Below are 17393 nucleotides of genomic sequence, written 5' to 3' on the forward strand. Positions count from 1 at the left end.
CAGAAGTCCAACGCACAGAAGCCTGCAGTCCCGCAGGGAATGTCAGGAGGAAAGAGAAAATCCAGCGTCAGAAGCTTCCATAAAAATAAACACTTAACTGTATATCATTAACATCCATAGGGAAGGTAAAGTCGCAATCACATAGTTGGGGTCATAAGCATGGGCAAACGCGTTTCGGAATAGAATCCATAATCATTGCATACTACTGCCGCATGGCTCTGGCGTTTTATGTCTCATCCTGTCAAGACTCCCGATCTAGATTCTCCAATCCTGGAGAAGTGAAAACTAACAACATATACGACTGATAAATATACAGATTACACATAGATAAGGGAAGGTAAAGTCGCAATCACATAGTTGGGGTCATAAGCAGGGCAAACGCGTTTCGGTATAGAATCCTTAATCATTGCATACTACTGCCGCATGGCTCTGGCGTCTTATGTCTCATCCTGTCAAGACTCCCGATCTAGATTCTCCAATCCTGGAGAAGTGAAAACTAACAACATATACGACTGATAAATATACAGATTACACATAGATAAGGGAAGGTAAAGTCGCAATCACATAGTTGGGGTCATAAGCAGGGCAAACGCGTTTCGGTATAGAATCCTTAATCATTGCATACTACTGCCGCATGGCTCTGGCGTCTTATGTCTCATCCTGTCAAGACTCCCGATCTAGATTCTCCAATCCTGGAGAAGTGAAAACTAATACAACGTATATGACTGATAAAAATACAGATTACACATAGATGATACAAATGCAATGTGGTGAGAATTCTTCATTCATTACGGTGAATTAAATCATGTTTAATATTCATTCCATGCCGAACTCTTGTATTCAGTTCATAGATCCACCATGATTCACGGTTTAATAATTTTCTATGGTGATCACCACCTCTATAGGGTTTTTTTTTAACTCTCTTAATCACAGAGATAAGGGTCCCCATTGAGTTTTAAGCTGAAATGCCTAGAGGCTGCGGAGCATTTTGTGGTTAACCTATCTGCCGCATCGGACAAATGTCTCCTGAGACGTGTCTTCAGTGTACTTGTTGTACAGCCTACTTAATGGGCTGGGCAGAGCCTGCATGTTTTAAGGTCCGTTATATAGGTTGAGTTGCAATTAATGACATTTTCCATATGATAAGTTTTTTTTTTTTTAGTCTTTACAGGAGTGAAAGTAGTGGTATTCTCTACATGTTTGCAGCAATTATAGATAACATGACCACATTTGTAGAACCCTATTGTATGCAGCCATGTGTTTTTTGCAGAAATATTCTCATTTAAATACAAACTAGGTGATAATAAATTCCCTAGAGGGGAGCTTTTTTAGCGGAAAATACGTTTACATTTTTCGTCTTGGTGAAGCATCGGTTTATGTTTCTTAATAATATGTTTTATTGTTGAAAATTGAGGACTGTAGATGGAAACGAATGTAATTTCCTATTTTTTTGGTAAGAACATCTCTTTCTGTTTTTATTCATTAAAATATCCTTTCTCGGAATATCATTAACTATTGCTTGTGCTCGTGACGACATCCAGTCGGGGTATTTACGATCTTCTATTCTCTGTTTCATTTCCGATGTTTCTTGTCTCAATCTCTTCTCTAACGTAGTATTCCTGTTAATCCGAATCAGTTCTCCCAAGGGGACCTTCTTTATCACCCGTCTGGGGTAGCTCGATGAAGCTAAAAGGGTTGAATTCATGGCCATGTTTTTTCTATAGGGGACTACTGTAATGTATGTAGACATGTTATTACTGAGTGTAATGTCTTAAAAAAATAAAAAATCAGTGCTCAGTGATTGTACATTAGAAATGAATTTCAAATTCACGTCATTGTTATTAATATATTTCACAAAATTTCTTTCTCAATCCGATGTCGCCCCCCCATATCAGGAGGCGGTCAAGAGTTCCACATGGAATGAATATTAAATATGATTTAATTCACCATTATGAACAAATAATTGCCACCACATTGCATTTGTATTATCTATGTGCAATTTGTATTCTTATCAGTCGTATATGTTGTTAGTTTTCACTTGTCCAGAATTGGAGAATCTGGACCAGGTGTCTTGAGAGGATGTGACATGCGGCAGTAGTATGCACGATTAAGGTTTCTGTTCCGAAACGCGTTTGCCCATGCTTATGACCCCAGGTATGTGATTGAACTTTACCTTCCCTATGGATGTTAATGATCTACAAGAAAGTGTTTATTTTTCTGGAAGATTTTGACTCTGGATTTTCGCTTTTTCCACCGTACTGGCCCCAAAGACAGATAAAAACCATTAAAAAGCCTATTGCTAATAACGACAGAACCAAAATGAACCCAAATAGGAGTATGGTCCTAAAATAAATGACCAGTAATATACGTATATAACGTTTAAAGTTACGCTGCCCAAAATGTCCCCTCTCTATAGAGATAATATATACAGTGATCTTAATCAAAGTAGCATCCATTTGTCAATGATCCAAAATTCAGATAGGCAAGGCCAACAATCAGCATGAAATATAAGACCCAAAGTTATACATTGAGGTAGATGCCAACTTAATTTGTGCAAAGATGCTATACAAAACAAAGCCTTTCAGGCAATAAATAATGGCAGACTTACCATCCAGCCATAATGCGGCAGGAGCTACAGTGCAAAATAATCAGGTACTCCTCAGCCCATCGGGACCCTTGCAGGTATCAACCTGGCTTAGATAGAGAACCAAGCCCCACACGTCTTGGCACACCAAGGCGTCTTCCTCAGGGGTGGACCATACTCCAATTTAAGTTCATTTTGTTCCTGCCTTTATTAGCCATAGGCTTTTTAATGGTTTTACCTGTCCTTGTGGCTTGTATGTCTCTTTTTCGATTAATAAATATTTATAAGGTGATCCCTGATGTCTGCATACCTCTTTTTCTTTTGTGTGGGCTAATTTTCAGTTACTACAGAATAAGACTAAAAAATGGTCATCATCTTTGACTGATCATGATGTTACTGATTTACCATTTCTGTACCTTTGCAGCTGCCACCAACACCTAATCTAGCTACCGAAGCAGAAGCCGAAGAAGCGGTAGCAAAGAAAAAAAGAAAGCGAAAAAAGAAAAACAACAGTAGTGAAATGCCAGGAACTGCGAAGTCCACAAATGAGAATATTGTCTATCAAGAGCCCCCAAGATTTCAGGTACGGCTGATTCTGTGCACACAGTGAAACCTCTCCTAGGACTTGTTTCTCGCAAGCATATTATTAGACGTCCGTGATACAGACCCCCCCACAAAAAAACAGACGTAGAATTAAACCATGTGCATTAATATTTCCATTTATTCCTATTGGTCAAAAACGGATCCATGTTTGCCCAATAGAAAATAACAATGAATGCAAACAGATGGAGAAACGTATACATAAGCTCTCTCCGTAGACTGCAGCGGTGGTCAGTCTCCAAGGCAACAAGCTGTAAACAAAGGAATAGTGTTAATATGGCAAATATTACTGAACTGTGAATTGCAAAATTACGATGATTAACATAGGGAGAAGGCTCGTTTGCGGATTACCGATAGCTGCCATGACAACCCAAGGCCAAATTATGGGGTACAGAGGCCTGTAAGTTGACTTATTACTTATGCTGGGGAGTAAACAGTGGAAATAAAAATAAAAGCAATTCTTGAACTGTTTATTTGTTCATTCTGACCCCCAAAAATCAGTATAATGCTCGAATCACATTTAACTTGTGCTACTCTTATCTACGCCGAGCACTTATAACGGGTTTTCTGTCTAAATACCAACTTAAATGTAATTCAGACGAAATCTATGGAAAAAAAAAACACTCACTATAAGGAGGCAGATGTAGACACTTTGGACTTGACCTGGCCTCTGTATCGGCGGTGTCTTTTTAGTGGATAAATGTGTGGTCGACCATAGTTGTGTGCATGCCTTAAAAAAATGTGCCAGACAGAGTCCGAAATGATTCCATCTACCTCATTATAGTGCATGATTCTTCAGGGTTTTTGTTTAAACCACATATTTTGAGAATTTAGAGGGAAATTTGAGGCGAGTACACGCTATAGAGGTAATTTTGCTGTAAATAGCATCTAAACCCTATTGTAATGACTCGGCGAGGCGAGCTTCCAGGAGTGGACCCTCTGGGTCGTGGTACCGAACCTCCCCCAGGTGATCGAGCCAGGTGGAACCGACCCCTGTACAGGGATCGTAAGGAGCAGGCCCAGGGGATTCAAATACCCCTACAGCCGGTTCCAAGAGGGGCGGCTCGTAGAGAAGCAGTAGGACGCCAACTGGACCAAGACAACCGCAGGAGGGAATGCCTGAGGACAGGGGCGGGGAAGGCTAAGCTGAAATCGAGGATACGGTGCTAGGACAGTGGTCACGGGAGACTCAGAAAGGAATCGGCGAGGAAGCTGCAGGACCGAGAGGTGGAACCAGGACAGGCGAGGGACAGGAGCTGCGGAACCGGGCACGGGGACCACGGAGCCACCAGGGCGGAGAAGACACAGAAAGCTGAAGGGGAGACCTGGGCTGAGGGGAATACAAGCAAGGGAAGGGTTAGTAGCCACACAGCAAGAGACACAGGGGCCTAACAACGGGTACCAAAGCGCACACGAAAATCAGGCGCCTCCACTAAAGGAGGGCAGCCTGATATACCCGGTCACGGCAGCCCATTGGTCCTCCGGTGCTTCTGGGTCAAAGCACCGCCAAGGGTCAAAGAGACGGTGAAGTGCGCGGCCATGGCCTATGGCGCAAACGCGAAGAGTGCAGTGCCGCCGCGGACCCGACAGCGCAGGAGGAACATGCCGCGAGCCCCAATCAGCGAGACGCCGGAGCAGGGAGGTAAGTATCCAGGAGCAAGGCAACGGCCATAACACCTATGTAGCCGACTTACTGGAGCAGTGGCTACTGGGAAAAATAAATTTCTGTTCTCCCTGCAGCCAATTTCTGCCTCTCATAAGGACAATGTTCGGGTGATTGCAGTCACCTTTCACTATACAATGAGTGCACTGTAATCACTCCCCCGAACATTGACAGTTTGCTCTACATACACATGCTGCATGCATACACTGCATAGCAAACATTCAATGTGCCGGGGAGTGATTAAAGCGTGCACAATGTGTAGAGAGTGGTAGTTGTAACTGCCCCAATGACTGAAGTGTCCGGGGAGAATATAACTTCAGGTTTTTTCCTGTAGTTGCTGCTCCAGTATGCCAGCTGCACTCACACCGATAATTTTTATATTTCCTTGACTTTTCTTCCGTTTAATTGTTGAGGAGTTGCTTATTGTAGCTTTAGTTTATGGTGAGAAGAGGAGTCATCACTACTACATATATGCAGAATTTAGGATTTTTATTAAAAATGCTATTATTAACAATGCTTCCTCCACACAGGACGCTGAAGAATTCCCTGACCTGATCTCCTCTTCTGCAGGCATTAAGTTTGAAAATAAAAGCAACTCTGGCTTCAACTGGGGACCTAGAGGATCAGTGGTAAGGATTAACTGAACGGGTATGATGTTGTAAGGGTTTTTGTATTATGTTCTTACTTACTATTTGTGGTTGGATCCATGTTATCTTTAGACCTCACGCACAGAGCAAAGGTACATACACTTGCCTGTACATGGTGTAAATATGGCATAAATATGCCAAATTGTTAGTATTGGTCAGTGCTTTAACGTTTTCTTGAACGGCAGTACTCCCCATGTCCTGCTTTGCGGGGAAATGAATAAGTTCCCTGCACAGCACCACTCTGTAAAAAAGAACGTGCACTGGCAAATCAGCTCTTTGGTACCTGTATTTTAAGGCTCAGAGGGTGACGTCTACCGTAAGTGATGGCATACTCTAGGGAATCTTTGCCATATGTTTCTTGATCAATCACAGTAGTGCCAAACTTGGCCGAAATTTTCACCTGAGAATTTTGTCACTGCGCCCTAAAGTCCACTAGAAAAAGTCTGAGTTGACTTAAAAATATACAGCATACCCTAATCTATGTTTTTCCACTATGTGTACAGAATCTCAACAGTATGTATGACACATGAATTCACTCTAAGGCCATGTCCACATTTTTAGTATTTGGTCAGTATTTTACCTCAGTATTTGTAAGCCAAAACCAGGAGTGGGACAATCAGAGGAAAAGTATAATAGAGACAAGTCACCACTTCTGTATTTATCACCCACTCCTGGTTTTAGCCAAATATTCATTAGGACAAATCTGTCTATACTGTTTAATTTTTAGGCAGAGTAGGGCTTAAAATGCATCAGGTTTATCATAGTGGTTCCCTGTGTTTGGACATATAGTTTATTCATAGGAAAACCTCAAAAAGGAGATCTCCGAAACTACTAATCTAGAACACAATAACATGATTAGAGACCCATAAATGGAGGAAATAGCCAAAGCAATCACATATAACAGAGCACAATCCTCATACAATCCAAAACCCACCATGGTTACTTATTAGGTTACACATACATGAAAATATACTTCATGCCTGGAGAGTATAGTTGTAGCCTCAATAGAAGTAGATATTGTTGAGCAATGCACAAAAGATATGTAAGGATGTAAACTATTGTTACATCAAGGATAAAGCCTTAGTAGCAAGTTTACAAAAAATGTATTCTGGATATAAGCAAGCATTCACGCCAATAATGTTAATAAAGGCACACGAATAAGAGCCCAAACATGTATCATAATAGTGAGAAGAATACTGCAGAGAAGGAAAGAAATACTGATCCGTTTGAATGATTCTGAAGGCCAGTCCCCCTCACCGCACTCCAAGGCACGTTTCGCTACGAGGCTTCTTCTCGGAGTGATCTAAAGGGCAGTGACGCAAAGATTGCTGTTACCATGATATTGGTCTCAAGAGTTCCAATTATGTGGCTATACTGTAAAGTATTTCCTAGAATAAAATGTTCACAAGAGCATTGCTTGCCCTGCTTTGACATTGAGAGGAAGTGTTTTCACGCATTCGTATTAAAATCTGTGGTGATTGTGTGGAGCGTATTTGGTCCTACTTCAAGACATACTTTATAAGAAGACAATCGTTAGGAGTGAAGTCTTTAATTTTAAGGAACAGCTATATCTTCTTTTACAAAAGAATAAATTACAGATATAAAAAAAAAAAACACTTTCTTTTTTAGGAACCAGCAAAAAAAACTGGTGGCAAAAAGAGCAAGAAACCAGTGCAGCTGGATTTAGGAGGCATGCTGATGGCATTGGAACAGAGGCAAACTATAGAGAAAAGCAAGCAGACCACCAAGCCACTAATCTTATCTGGTAAGTGGCTACAACCCCTTTTACTGCCTTGTGGTGTACTGGATAAATATTCCGCCCTGGCTGTAGATATTCTACAGACTGCTTCCTGGAGTTTCAGCAAGTAGTCTGAAGACTTCTATGCCATCATCAAAGGATGTCTAACGGGCATCCATAAATGTTTTCCACCTGTTAATTTTAGAAAAATCAGATTCTAACAACACTGAGTTTGCAGGTATTTTTTATTCTATTTTTTTTAAATTCACCCTACGATTTCTGAGATCTGGGCCTTTTTATTTTTTAGTTCTACTCTCTAAGATCTTTACTAAGGGGGCGTGGCTCACAGGATTCTTTGGGGGCATGGCTTTCGGCTGCTCTGCATTTTTACCCTATGAGCCATGCCTCCTCGTAAAGACCATAGAAATTAGTGCTGAATGAGAAAGGCCAACATCTCTGGATCAGTATGGCAGATTTTAAAATTTAAAAACCTGCATATTCAGAGTAACAGATTAAATAAAATGGGAGCAAAATCTGTCCATGTTTGCCTGGTGACAGGTCCTCTTTATATTATAGCAAGCTCACTGTAGATAAAGTTGGCCACACGCTATAGACTTCAGATAGATCCGTCAGTAATGGTCGGTCTGTGCGTGTCATCAACTTGGATGAAAACACATAAGTTAAAACAATCATTGGCACATACATTGGCCAAGAATCTGCTGATGAGGGTCAGGGCACCTCCATTGTTTGGCACTTAATGGCTGCACCCTGCAACAAATGCAAAAAAAACCAACACAGTAGATTCTTTTCCGCAGATAAGCACATGAAAATTGCTTGTCTCCAGTAAATGATCACAATCAGCCCGTTATATTCCACTCCTTTAGGAAAGTACTTATGTTCTAGTCACCATCCATGACCACATATAGTGCTACCATAGAGAAAGGTCAAGTAATGCAGGAAAGTGAAATACAACAGCTAGACCATGTCACTATTGAAAGAATAGACCATAAAACGTCTTTTCAGAGGAAAAGAAGAAGCTGATTGTGCCACAAACAAACTTATCACTGATCAAATGGGTTCCAATTGCTGGCATCCCCACTGTTCACGTGATCAGATGCCCCAAAGTCTCCTAACGGAATGGACCGGTTGTGTGGACACATGACCACCCTTTCGCTGTCCCTGGCAGTAGCTGTCACGCGATGCACTAGCACTCGCATAACCATGAAGAGAGCAGTGGTCATGCAAGTTTACTGCCCCACCATTCACACACGGGACCTCCGTTCTTGTGATTTGTGGGGGTCACAGCAGTCAGTCTCCAAAACATTATATAAGAATGTTATTTATGGAGCAACCCATAAAACTCTAAACTAAAATGTAACTAAGGAACTTGGAAATCTAATGATTTCACTTTTATAAAAAATATTTTGTAACCATTTTTACATTGATAGTAACAAGTCCCTTAATTTCAAAATAATGGAACATCCTACTCATTGTCTCAGGGGGAGATTGGGCCTGAAACGAAGAGTTCCGATCCGGTGCTGACACAAGACCAGAGGAGCCATAAGGGTATGTGCACACGCTGCGGATCCGCTGTGTATTTGGCCCTGCGGATCCGCAGCAGTTCGGCAGACAGTGTACAGTACAATGCAAATCAATGGGCTTTCAAAACCGAAGTGCCCACGGTGCGGATTCTTCCACGTGGATTTGCTGCGGTTTTAAAACCGCAGCGTGTCAAACCGCAGGCAAATTCGCAGATAAACCGCAGGTCACTTTACCTGCGGATCCGCACGGAAAAATCCGCAGGTGAATCCTCAGCGTGTGCACTTACCCTAAATGCCTCCCATGTGAAGGCCTGCACACATATAAACAGCCTCACCTTGCTGTAGGAATGCGATGCATTTACTGGCTATATACAGGCTGGAACTTGTGATCAGTGCAGTTATAGTGTATTTCCAAAATTACTCCAATTTTTGCATAAATTAATGTATATGAAATTGTAGAGCAGTGTTCCAAGGGAAAACATTTGTTTCACTATAGTTTAAAATATTCTACTCTATGGACTATGTTACTCATTTTGACAATTAATTATTTATTTTGGACAATTTTGTTCATTTTTTTTAAAAAATTTCTTTTAGTTGGAAGCGGCGTCACTGTAAAAGCCAGAGAGCAAGCAAATGTAGGGAAAACCCCACAATCAAAACTGAGTTTGACCCCGCACAACCCCCTGGATTCCACTTCCCCGCTTGTCAAGAAAGGAAAGCAGAGAGAAGTGCCAAAAGCCAAAAAACCCACTTCCCTTAAAAAGGTACGGTACTTAGTTTTTTCTGAATTTGGAGACCCCAGTGATTCTGTGTGCTTCGATTTGGCCAGCGGTTCATTCACTTTCTGTGGTATGACTATCTGGACTAAAGGGACAATCATTCAAAGTTTGAAAATTGCAATTTTTTTTGACATTTTTGTCAAATTTCTGTTTTGTTTTTTTTTATAAATAAACACAAAACATATAGAAATGAATTTATCATTAACATAATTTACAACGTGTCACGAAAAAACAAATCATTGGGATTTGTTGAAGCATTCCAGAGTTATTACCACATAAAGTGACACTGGTCAGATTTAAAAAATTTGGCCCTGTCACTAAGGGGTTAATCGTTCCTCATAGGACAATTGAAACAAATAGCTCTAAGAGAGGAGGCGCAGAGGAGACTGGGTCTAGTGTGGCAGCACTATACTGCTTTCTCTCCTTAAAGGGTTTAACTGAGACTTTATTTTTTTCCTCATGAGGCTAAGAACTGACAGATAAGTAGTTGCACAATCACAGACCGCTCCTCCCAGCGATTCTCCAGCTTCACATCAACAGAAGAGCTCTTATTTCGAGCTGCTCTGTCGACAGGGCGTTACTGCCAGTGAAATGCTTTTTGATAGCTGGCTCCATGAAGTTATGCAGTGGGAAGCCGACTGTCAATCAGCATGATCTCAGCATTCATGCCTTCAACGGAGCAGAAGAGAAGCAGCTTCTCAGTCGATGAGATTTCACCGGAAGCAGCATCGTCGCCTACAGTAGCGCACTGAGAGATCAGCGCCAGCCACAACAGACAGTCCCACCATTCGGACCTGCATCTGTCTCGAGAGCCAGGTCCTGTTGCCCGCTCCTTTATTGGAGATTTGGTTATACAAATAACTGGAAATTCTGACCACCTATCTACTGACAGTGGGGTGTATCAGGTCTCCATTCTTGAGATTGATGCAGGTCCCATTGGAAGGATCCACATTTATACTTTTGATCTTATACTTTTTTGGCTGCCATTGCATTTGGACATGTCTTAAAGCACCACTCTTTTTATTTCAGCACTGGAATGGTGCTACTAATCTGAGTTTCCTGCCTGTAGTCTTATACTTACCGGCCACCGTCTCATCTGCTATTGGTGCCGCTCCGGTTGGTCTTCTGCAGGTTGTGACTTGCTGAATTGTCCTAGTGTTTGCTGACCGAGCTGGAGGTTGCTTCTTAATGTAAGTCTATGAGAGCTAGAACAAAGCGCCATAGACTTGCAGTGAGGGCTTCTGACCGTTACCTCTGACTTGCGGTCCGTTAAACATTGCAAGATAGCGATGTGGGCCCGGAGCGGCGCTGTGAAGTGCTGAAGCCTAAGGGTGGTGAGTATAATAGTAGGTGCAGGGATCTTATGGTAGCAGCACCAATCCAACACTGAAGCAAATGCTGGCGTGGTGCTTTAAATGTACAAGATGGTAATACCCATTTACGCCTAGAAAAGGGGGGGCAAATCTGACTCTTTAGGAGGAAATCCTAGGATGTTATTAAGAATCCTTTGACTTCAATAAAGATAGCAGACCTTCATAAGCCCCTACTACTGTATGATTGTACGAATAAGTGCTGCACCATGAGCTGGTATTGCTCATCAATAACATACATTGCAACTTAATATGTAATTTCTTATATATGTCTATTAGTGGGTCAGGGATTTATATTACATTGAGTTGGGAAAAGAGAGAACATTTCTAGACTCTTATGTTTCTGCGAGTTTCTCTGATTGTAGAACATGAAGTCATATCAGAAGCATTTGATATTGTGCAAGAAAATTTAGCAAGGTGCCATAATGTTCCCGTACGTTTCCCATAGGGTAAGGAAGGTGCAGAGGAGGGTGCATTACCTGAATGGTGATGGCTTCATGATTCACCTAATAAATCAGTTGAAAAGACTCAGAAACTGTCTGGAAGTTTTGTAAAAATTGTTGCAAAATCTTTAGCTGGCAAATTGTAGTCCTCATCCGTCCATGCCAACCGAACATCTTATAGCTGCCATTTTTCTAAGTAGCTTTGGCAAAATGACCTGTGAACTGTTGTGATCGCTGCACAAGTGACCTGCATGTGCTTGTTGGGACTTTGCTGCCTGTTCACTTCCAGAATCTTACGTAGCTAATTTGGTTGGAGAAAAAAAACCGATTTGTATATTTTTTTTCACAGATCATTTTGAAAGAGCGAGAGCAACGCAAACAGCTCAACTTGTTCCCTTCCCAAGAAGCTACTCCGCCAATACCACTTCCTCCATTAGACACAGATTGTACGGCCGGAAGCCAAGCCCTAACTGAAGAGTCTCCAGCGTCTCCAGAGCCGCACGATATTGGTAATTATGATCAACTCCAAGGAAGAATCGAGGGGTTAACTTTGTACTTCAACTACTTCTTTGATCCAACCCATTTTATAACAGACTACATTGTAACTAAAGCCCCCCTTACACATTAGACTAATATCAGCCTGACCCTAACAGGTTTGGTCGCTGATCTAATATATACAGTATATGTCGGCGCCTTTTGTGTATGAGAGAGACGACCCGCTTGCCTGTTGGCCAATTGAGCAGCCGAAGCATCATTATCATTAGCCATGTGTATGGCTAGCTGAAGTGACTACTTATTGCTCAACTATGTCAACACTTACTGATTTACTGCATGAACCTTCACCAGTCTTTAGGAGCCATAGCTATGCACTGCTACCCATTTATTATGTTTGCCTGCTCAGAGATGCTGCCATGTAGGGAACTATTACACCACTCATTTCATTAAACACCATTGTGTTGTCATTTTTTTTTTAAAGGGAATCTGTCCCCAGGTTTTTGCTACCCCATATATAGAGGCAGAGACCCCGATTCCAGTGTTGTCACTTACTGGGCTGCTGGCTGTCATTTTGATAAAATCCCTGTTTTATCTGCTGCAGATCTAGCAGTTCTCTGAATATTGAGCTCTGTATAACCTGCCCACACCACTGATTGGCAGCTGTCTGCCCATATGCAGTGTACACATACAGCTGCCAATCAGAGGTAGGGCCGGGGTTATACAGAGCTCATGAATATGTTTGACTGCCTGGAAGCAGGTTTACTAGTCCTCTAATGACAATCTGCTGATAAAACAGTAATTTTATCAAAACTACACTAAGCCGCCCAATAAGGGACACATCGCTGGAATCTGGGTCTCTTGTCTCTACATTATGCGCCTCTCAGATTAGATGGCAAAAATCTGGTGCCTGATTCTCTTAAATAGCTGGTGGCCAGGAGTGTTGTAATACAGGAGAAAAGTTGAAAGGACCCCAGTCCCTTCAAAATTGACCAAGTACAGTTTCTCACCAGTCAGAAATAGCCCTTTAATTATATAGAAATTATATATATAAAAAAAGGTTTCTTTTTAAAATGGCTCAAATATATGAACCTATATTTCCCCCAGCTTTCTGTAAATATTCAGAAACCTCTGCAGTAATTCTGTGTGTGGAGTACAGCAACCAGGTGTAGAACGATCAGGATTCAGCTGCAGTTTTTGCCTGTGATTCTGCATGCTGTGAGAGGGGCGAGGGTGGCAGGGGGCATCCGATGGGCTGTGAGAGGGACGAGGGTGGCAGGGGGCATCCAATGGGATGTGAGAGGGGCGAGGGTGGCAGGGGGGTATCCTATAGACTGTGAGAGGGCGAGGGTGGCAGGGGGCATCCGATGGGCTGTGAGAGGGGCGAGGGTGGCAGGGGGGTATCCTATAGACTGTGAGGGGGGCAGGGGGCATCCAATGGGCTGTGACAGGGCGAGGGTGGCAGGGGGCATCCGATGGGCTGTGAGAGGGACGAGGGTGGCAGGGGGCATCCGATGGGCTGTGAGAGGGACGAGGGTGGCAGGGGGCATCCAATGGGATGTGAGAGGTCGAGGGTGGCAGGGGGCATCCGATGGGCTGTGAGAGGGACAAGGGTGGCAGGGGGCATCCGATGGGCTGTGAGAGGGACGAGGGTGGCAGGGGGCATCCAATGGGATGTGAGAGGGGCGAGGGTGGCAGGGGGGTATCCTGTAGACTGTGAGAGGGCGAGGGTGGCAGGGGGTATCCGATGGGCTGTGAGAGGTGTGAGGGTGGCAGGGGGGTATCCTATAGACTGTGAGAGGGGCGAGGGTGGCAGGGGGGTATCCTATAGACTGTGAGAGGGGCGAGGGTGGCAGGGGGCATCCGATGGGCTGTGAGAGGGACGAGGGTGGCAGGGGGCATCTGATGGGCTGTGAGAGGGGCGAGGGTGGCAGGGGGGGTATCCTATAGACTGTGAGAGGGGTGAGGGTGGCAGGGGGGCATCAGTTTGGCTTACTACAGCTCTTGCGTCACTCCAAAAAGACTAAAGAGAGAAAATACCCAGAATCCATAGAAAAAGCGCTAAACAAGGCTAAAATCTGCAGATTAGTCATAATGTGGTCAGAAGCTCTTAGCATGATGTTGGTTTCTATATATGAAATTAATTGAAACAAAGGCTGATGCAAGTGATAGGCTTCTCTTCTGAAAGAAATATCTATTCATAGATCCTGGACTGACTAATCACTGTCATGACATACCAGAGGAAGACAGTACAGAAGCAGCTGATGCCTGTGCATTACCTCCTGACGAACCATCTCTGGATACTCCTGATGCCACAGATGTTTCTGTTCCTGTCGCACAACCAAGCTCCAACCTCCCCAAGATTCACAGCAGGCGATTTCGGGAGTGAGTAAATTCAGAATCTTATCACGTAGAATTGTTTTGGTCTTGAGGTCAAATAGTTTGGTAGTATTTGCTGTGCGATGACACTTCCTTTGTAAATCTCAGTGCATGCTGGGGTATTCAAACAAGTTATCATTAGGGGGCAGAGGCTGCGGTCACTGGCATAGCCTCTGCTTCACCCTGAAACGAAGCATTATCAGTGACGTCTATTTCAGCAAGTGGGCTAGTCCCTGCTGTACTGAGCATGCATTGGATGCCAATTTTGACGTATCCTCAGTAGGATCTTGTTACTGTGCAATATACACAGCGACTGCGCTCCCTCACATTAGAAGAGGAGCTGGAAAGAGAGCGCAGTATCACTGCTCATTGTAAAGACAGAATATGGCAAACAAACCCCAGCCCGGACCCCACAAGTGACATCTCTTACACTTGGCTGGGACTGGTCTCTGCTTGCTTGTATTCTCCTTAAAATGCACAATGACAGTGCGCTCTCTTTTGCTAGCTCGTCACTTCTCATCAGAGCCAGCGAGGGAGCACATTGTCACTGTGCAAACTATTGTACAGTGACAAGATCCTACTAAGCAGTTGACAACTGATGCATTCTCAGTAGAGCAGGGACTAGCCCAGCCACTGAGACTGACGTCACTGAAGACACTTTGTTTCAGCATCATTTAACAGCAAGTAGTAAAAATATAAAATAAATAAAGCAGTTAGATACAGAAGTGAGGAAGCAATAGGGATTTTTTAAAGTGTATTAGAAAAAAAAGATTAGATTATGATATTAAATTGATAGAGATTTAGATTTAAAATAAATTTTAGTTTTGGACCACCCCTTTAAACTTAAAGGTGTTGTCTTCTTTTAGAAAATGTTATGTCATGTGCTGTGATTGATCTTAAAAACAAAGTCCAGTGCTGTCTCTGGTCGTTTGACTGCTGTGGTGAAGGTCAACGACTTGTGCGGCTAACATGAGCAGAGCCGCTGATCTCAGTGATTGACGCCACCACTGCAGCCAAACTGAGACTGTGTCAACGGCAGAGACACAACACTGCACCTGGTGAGGGTACGTAATAGTTTGGGTTTATTGTATATATCTAAAGCAGCATATGGCATATTTTTTTCTAAAGAATGGCAGCCTCTTTAAAAGGGGTATTGTGATGTGAATCATTATCAGAGGGTCACCGCGATTCTAGCCTTTTAGGAAGGAGCCTAGGTGACCACATATAGGTTTTGCTCCAGATTTGCCTTTATCGCGGCCTTGGACCAGTGATGGAGAGCACGACTATGTAACTGAGCAGCTCCTTCTCGATTACCGTACCTGTGCATTGAGTGATTCATTGTGTATTTTCAGGTACTGCAGTCAGGTTCTCAGCAAAGAGGTGGACGCTTGTGTGACAGAACTGCTTAAGGAGCTGGTGCGTTTCCAGGATCGCTTGTACCTCAAAGATCCAGTGAAGGCAAAAACCAAAAGGCGTCTGGTGATGGGTTTACGGGAGGTGCTGAAACATCTGAAACTCAAGAAGCTGAAATGTATAATCATTTCTCCCAACTGTGAAAAGATTCAGTCTAAAGGTAAATGAAACTGCAAGTAGTCTGATCATTCCTGATTCTTTGTGACCACTAGGTCTAACATTTTATTTCCTATGAAAGGTGTTCCATGATTTTTTTCAGCAGAGTACTAGTTCAGTGGTACTCACGAGCTAAACAGTCACTTCACAATAACAGCCCCACACGCTGGCATTTTGCAGGTACTGCAGTTCTGCCTTGTTCTTGTGGAAGGATTTAGCTACACTACCAGGTGTATCCTCATATTCACAGGTGTCATATTAAGAAGTATGGCTGTCAAGTGGGCCCTAGTGCCTCATTGTTCTTGATAGTGGGGATCCTGGGAGTTAATTAATGTAAAATCCAGGAAAACTTGGATTGTCTGCAATAAACTTCCATCGCAGCCTCTCTGCCTGCCGCTGCTTTGGTCTCTGTTAATAGGCTGCAACAGTGGCGTCACATCAACAACACATGTAACCACTTCGGGCAGTCACTAGGCCCAGCGGCCCATGCCATCCATATCTGTAGAGCCGCTAAGCACAGTGATTGGCTGTGGCAGTCGTGCGCTGTCAACTTGATGTCATGGCTGCAACTAAGAGTTTATCTCGGACAGACCCTTTAACTGTTGCTACATTTTTAGCTTTTCATTAGTTTCATGTTCATCGCTGAGCAAAGGATGCCAGTAATTAAGGCACGTGGCTGCTGAGGCCAGTCATTGGCTGCAACAATCATGTGTATGCCGCTTGTAAAATACATACATACTTACCTAAAATTGTCCGTCATCCACTTCCATCTGGATGTCCTCGAATCCCACAATCCACTGCACCGGAAGTACGCCAACCGCCATATTGGAATACTCAAATGATGGGCATTCCTATATGGCCCCCGTTGATGGTACCAGGCCCTTCCACAGTACCACCAGCGGGACACCGCCAGAACCCTCCCGCCGCTGGACCCACCGCCGAACTCGCCGCCGGACCCACCGCCAGGACCCTCCGCTGCCTGCCCACCCACCTCCGTGCAGTCACAGCCTGCAAGAAAGACCGCGGCTTGCGGCCTGTGCTGGAGATGGTGTGCGGGCGCCCTCTGGTGGCGCTGCACTCCATCTCCAGCACAGGCCTCAAACCACCCTCTTTCCTGCCAGCTGTGAGAGGGGAGTAATGAGAGGGGTGCAATGAGAGGGGTATAGTGAGGGGGGTGTAATGAGAGGGGGGTGCAACGAGGGATATAATGGGGGGTATAATGAGAGGGGGTGTAATGAGAGGGGTATAATGAGGGTGTGTAATGAGAGGGGTTTTTATTTAATCGTATGAACATATATTTCAACATCATCTATTATATACTTACCTAAAATTGTCCGTCATCCACTTCCGTCCGGACGTCCTTGAATCCCACAATACGCCGACCGCCATATTGGAATACCCAAGTGATGGGTATTCCAATATGGCACCCGCTGGTGGTACCAGGCCCTTGCGCAGTACCACCAGCTGGACACCGCCGTTACACCCACGCCGAACCCCCGCTAGACCCACCGCCTGACTACACGCCCCGGATCCCGCTGCTGCCTGCCCACCCACCTCTGTACAGTCAAAGCCGGCAGGAAAGACCGCG

At 43.8% G+C, this 17393-nt stretch overlaps 1 protein-coding gene across 3 annotated transcripts in view; it reads left to right on the plus strand.

The window, feature by feature from the left end:
- The window catches only part of SECISBP2 (SECIS binding protein 2), a 43144-nt gene that overhangs the window by 14825 nt on the left and 10926 nt on the right, over positions 1 to 17393 (plus strand). For all 3 annotated transcript variants that reach the window (XM_073575328.1, XM_073575326.1, XM_073575327.1), the window contains exons 3-9: positions 3009 to 3167; positions 5378 to 5476; positions 7124 to 7259; positions 9368 to 9537; positions 11715 to 11874; positions 14062 to 14242; positions 15589 to 15809. In XM_073575328.1, coding sequence (XP_073431429.1) covers positions 3009 to 3167; positions 5378 to 5476; positions 7124 to 7259; positions 9368 to 9537; positions 11715 to 11874; positions 14062 to 14242; positions 15589 to 15809 — 1126 coding nt within the window. The remainder of the gene's footprint in view (positions 1 to 3008; positions 3168 to 5377; positions 5477 to 7123; positions 7260 to 9367; positions 9538 to 11714; positions 11875 to 14061; positions 14243 to 15588; positions 15810 to 17393) is intronic.

Source organism: Dendrobates tinctorius, unplaced genomic scaffold (assembly GCF_039654945.1).
Source record: "Dendrobates tinctorius isolate UK_male_01 unplaced genomic scaffold, ASM3965494v1 ptg000044l, whole genome shotgun sequence".
Lineage (NCBI taxonomy): Eukaryota > Metazoa > Chordata > Amphibia > Anura > Dendrobatidae > Dendrobates > Dendrobates tinctorius.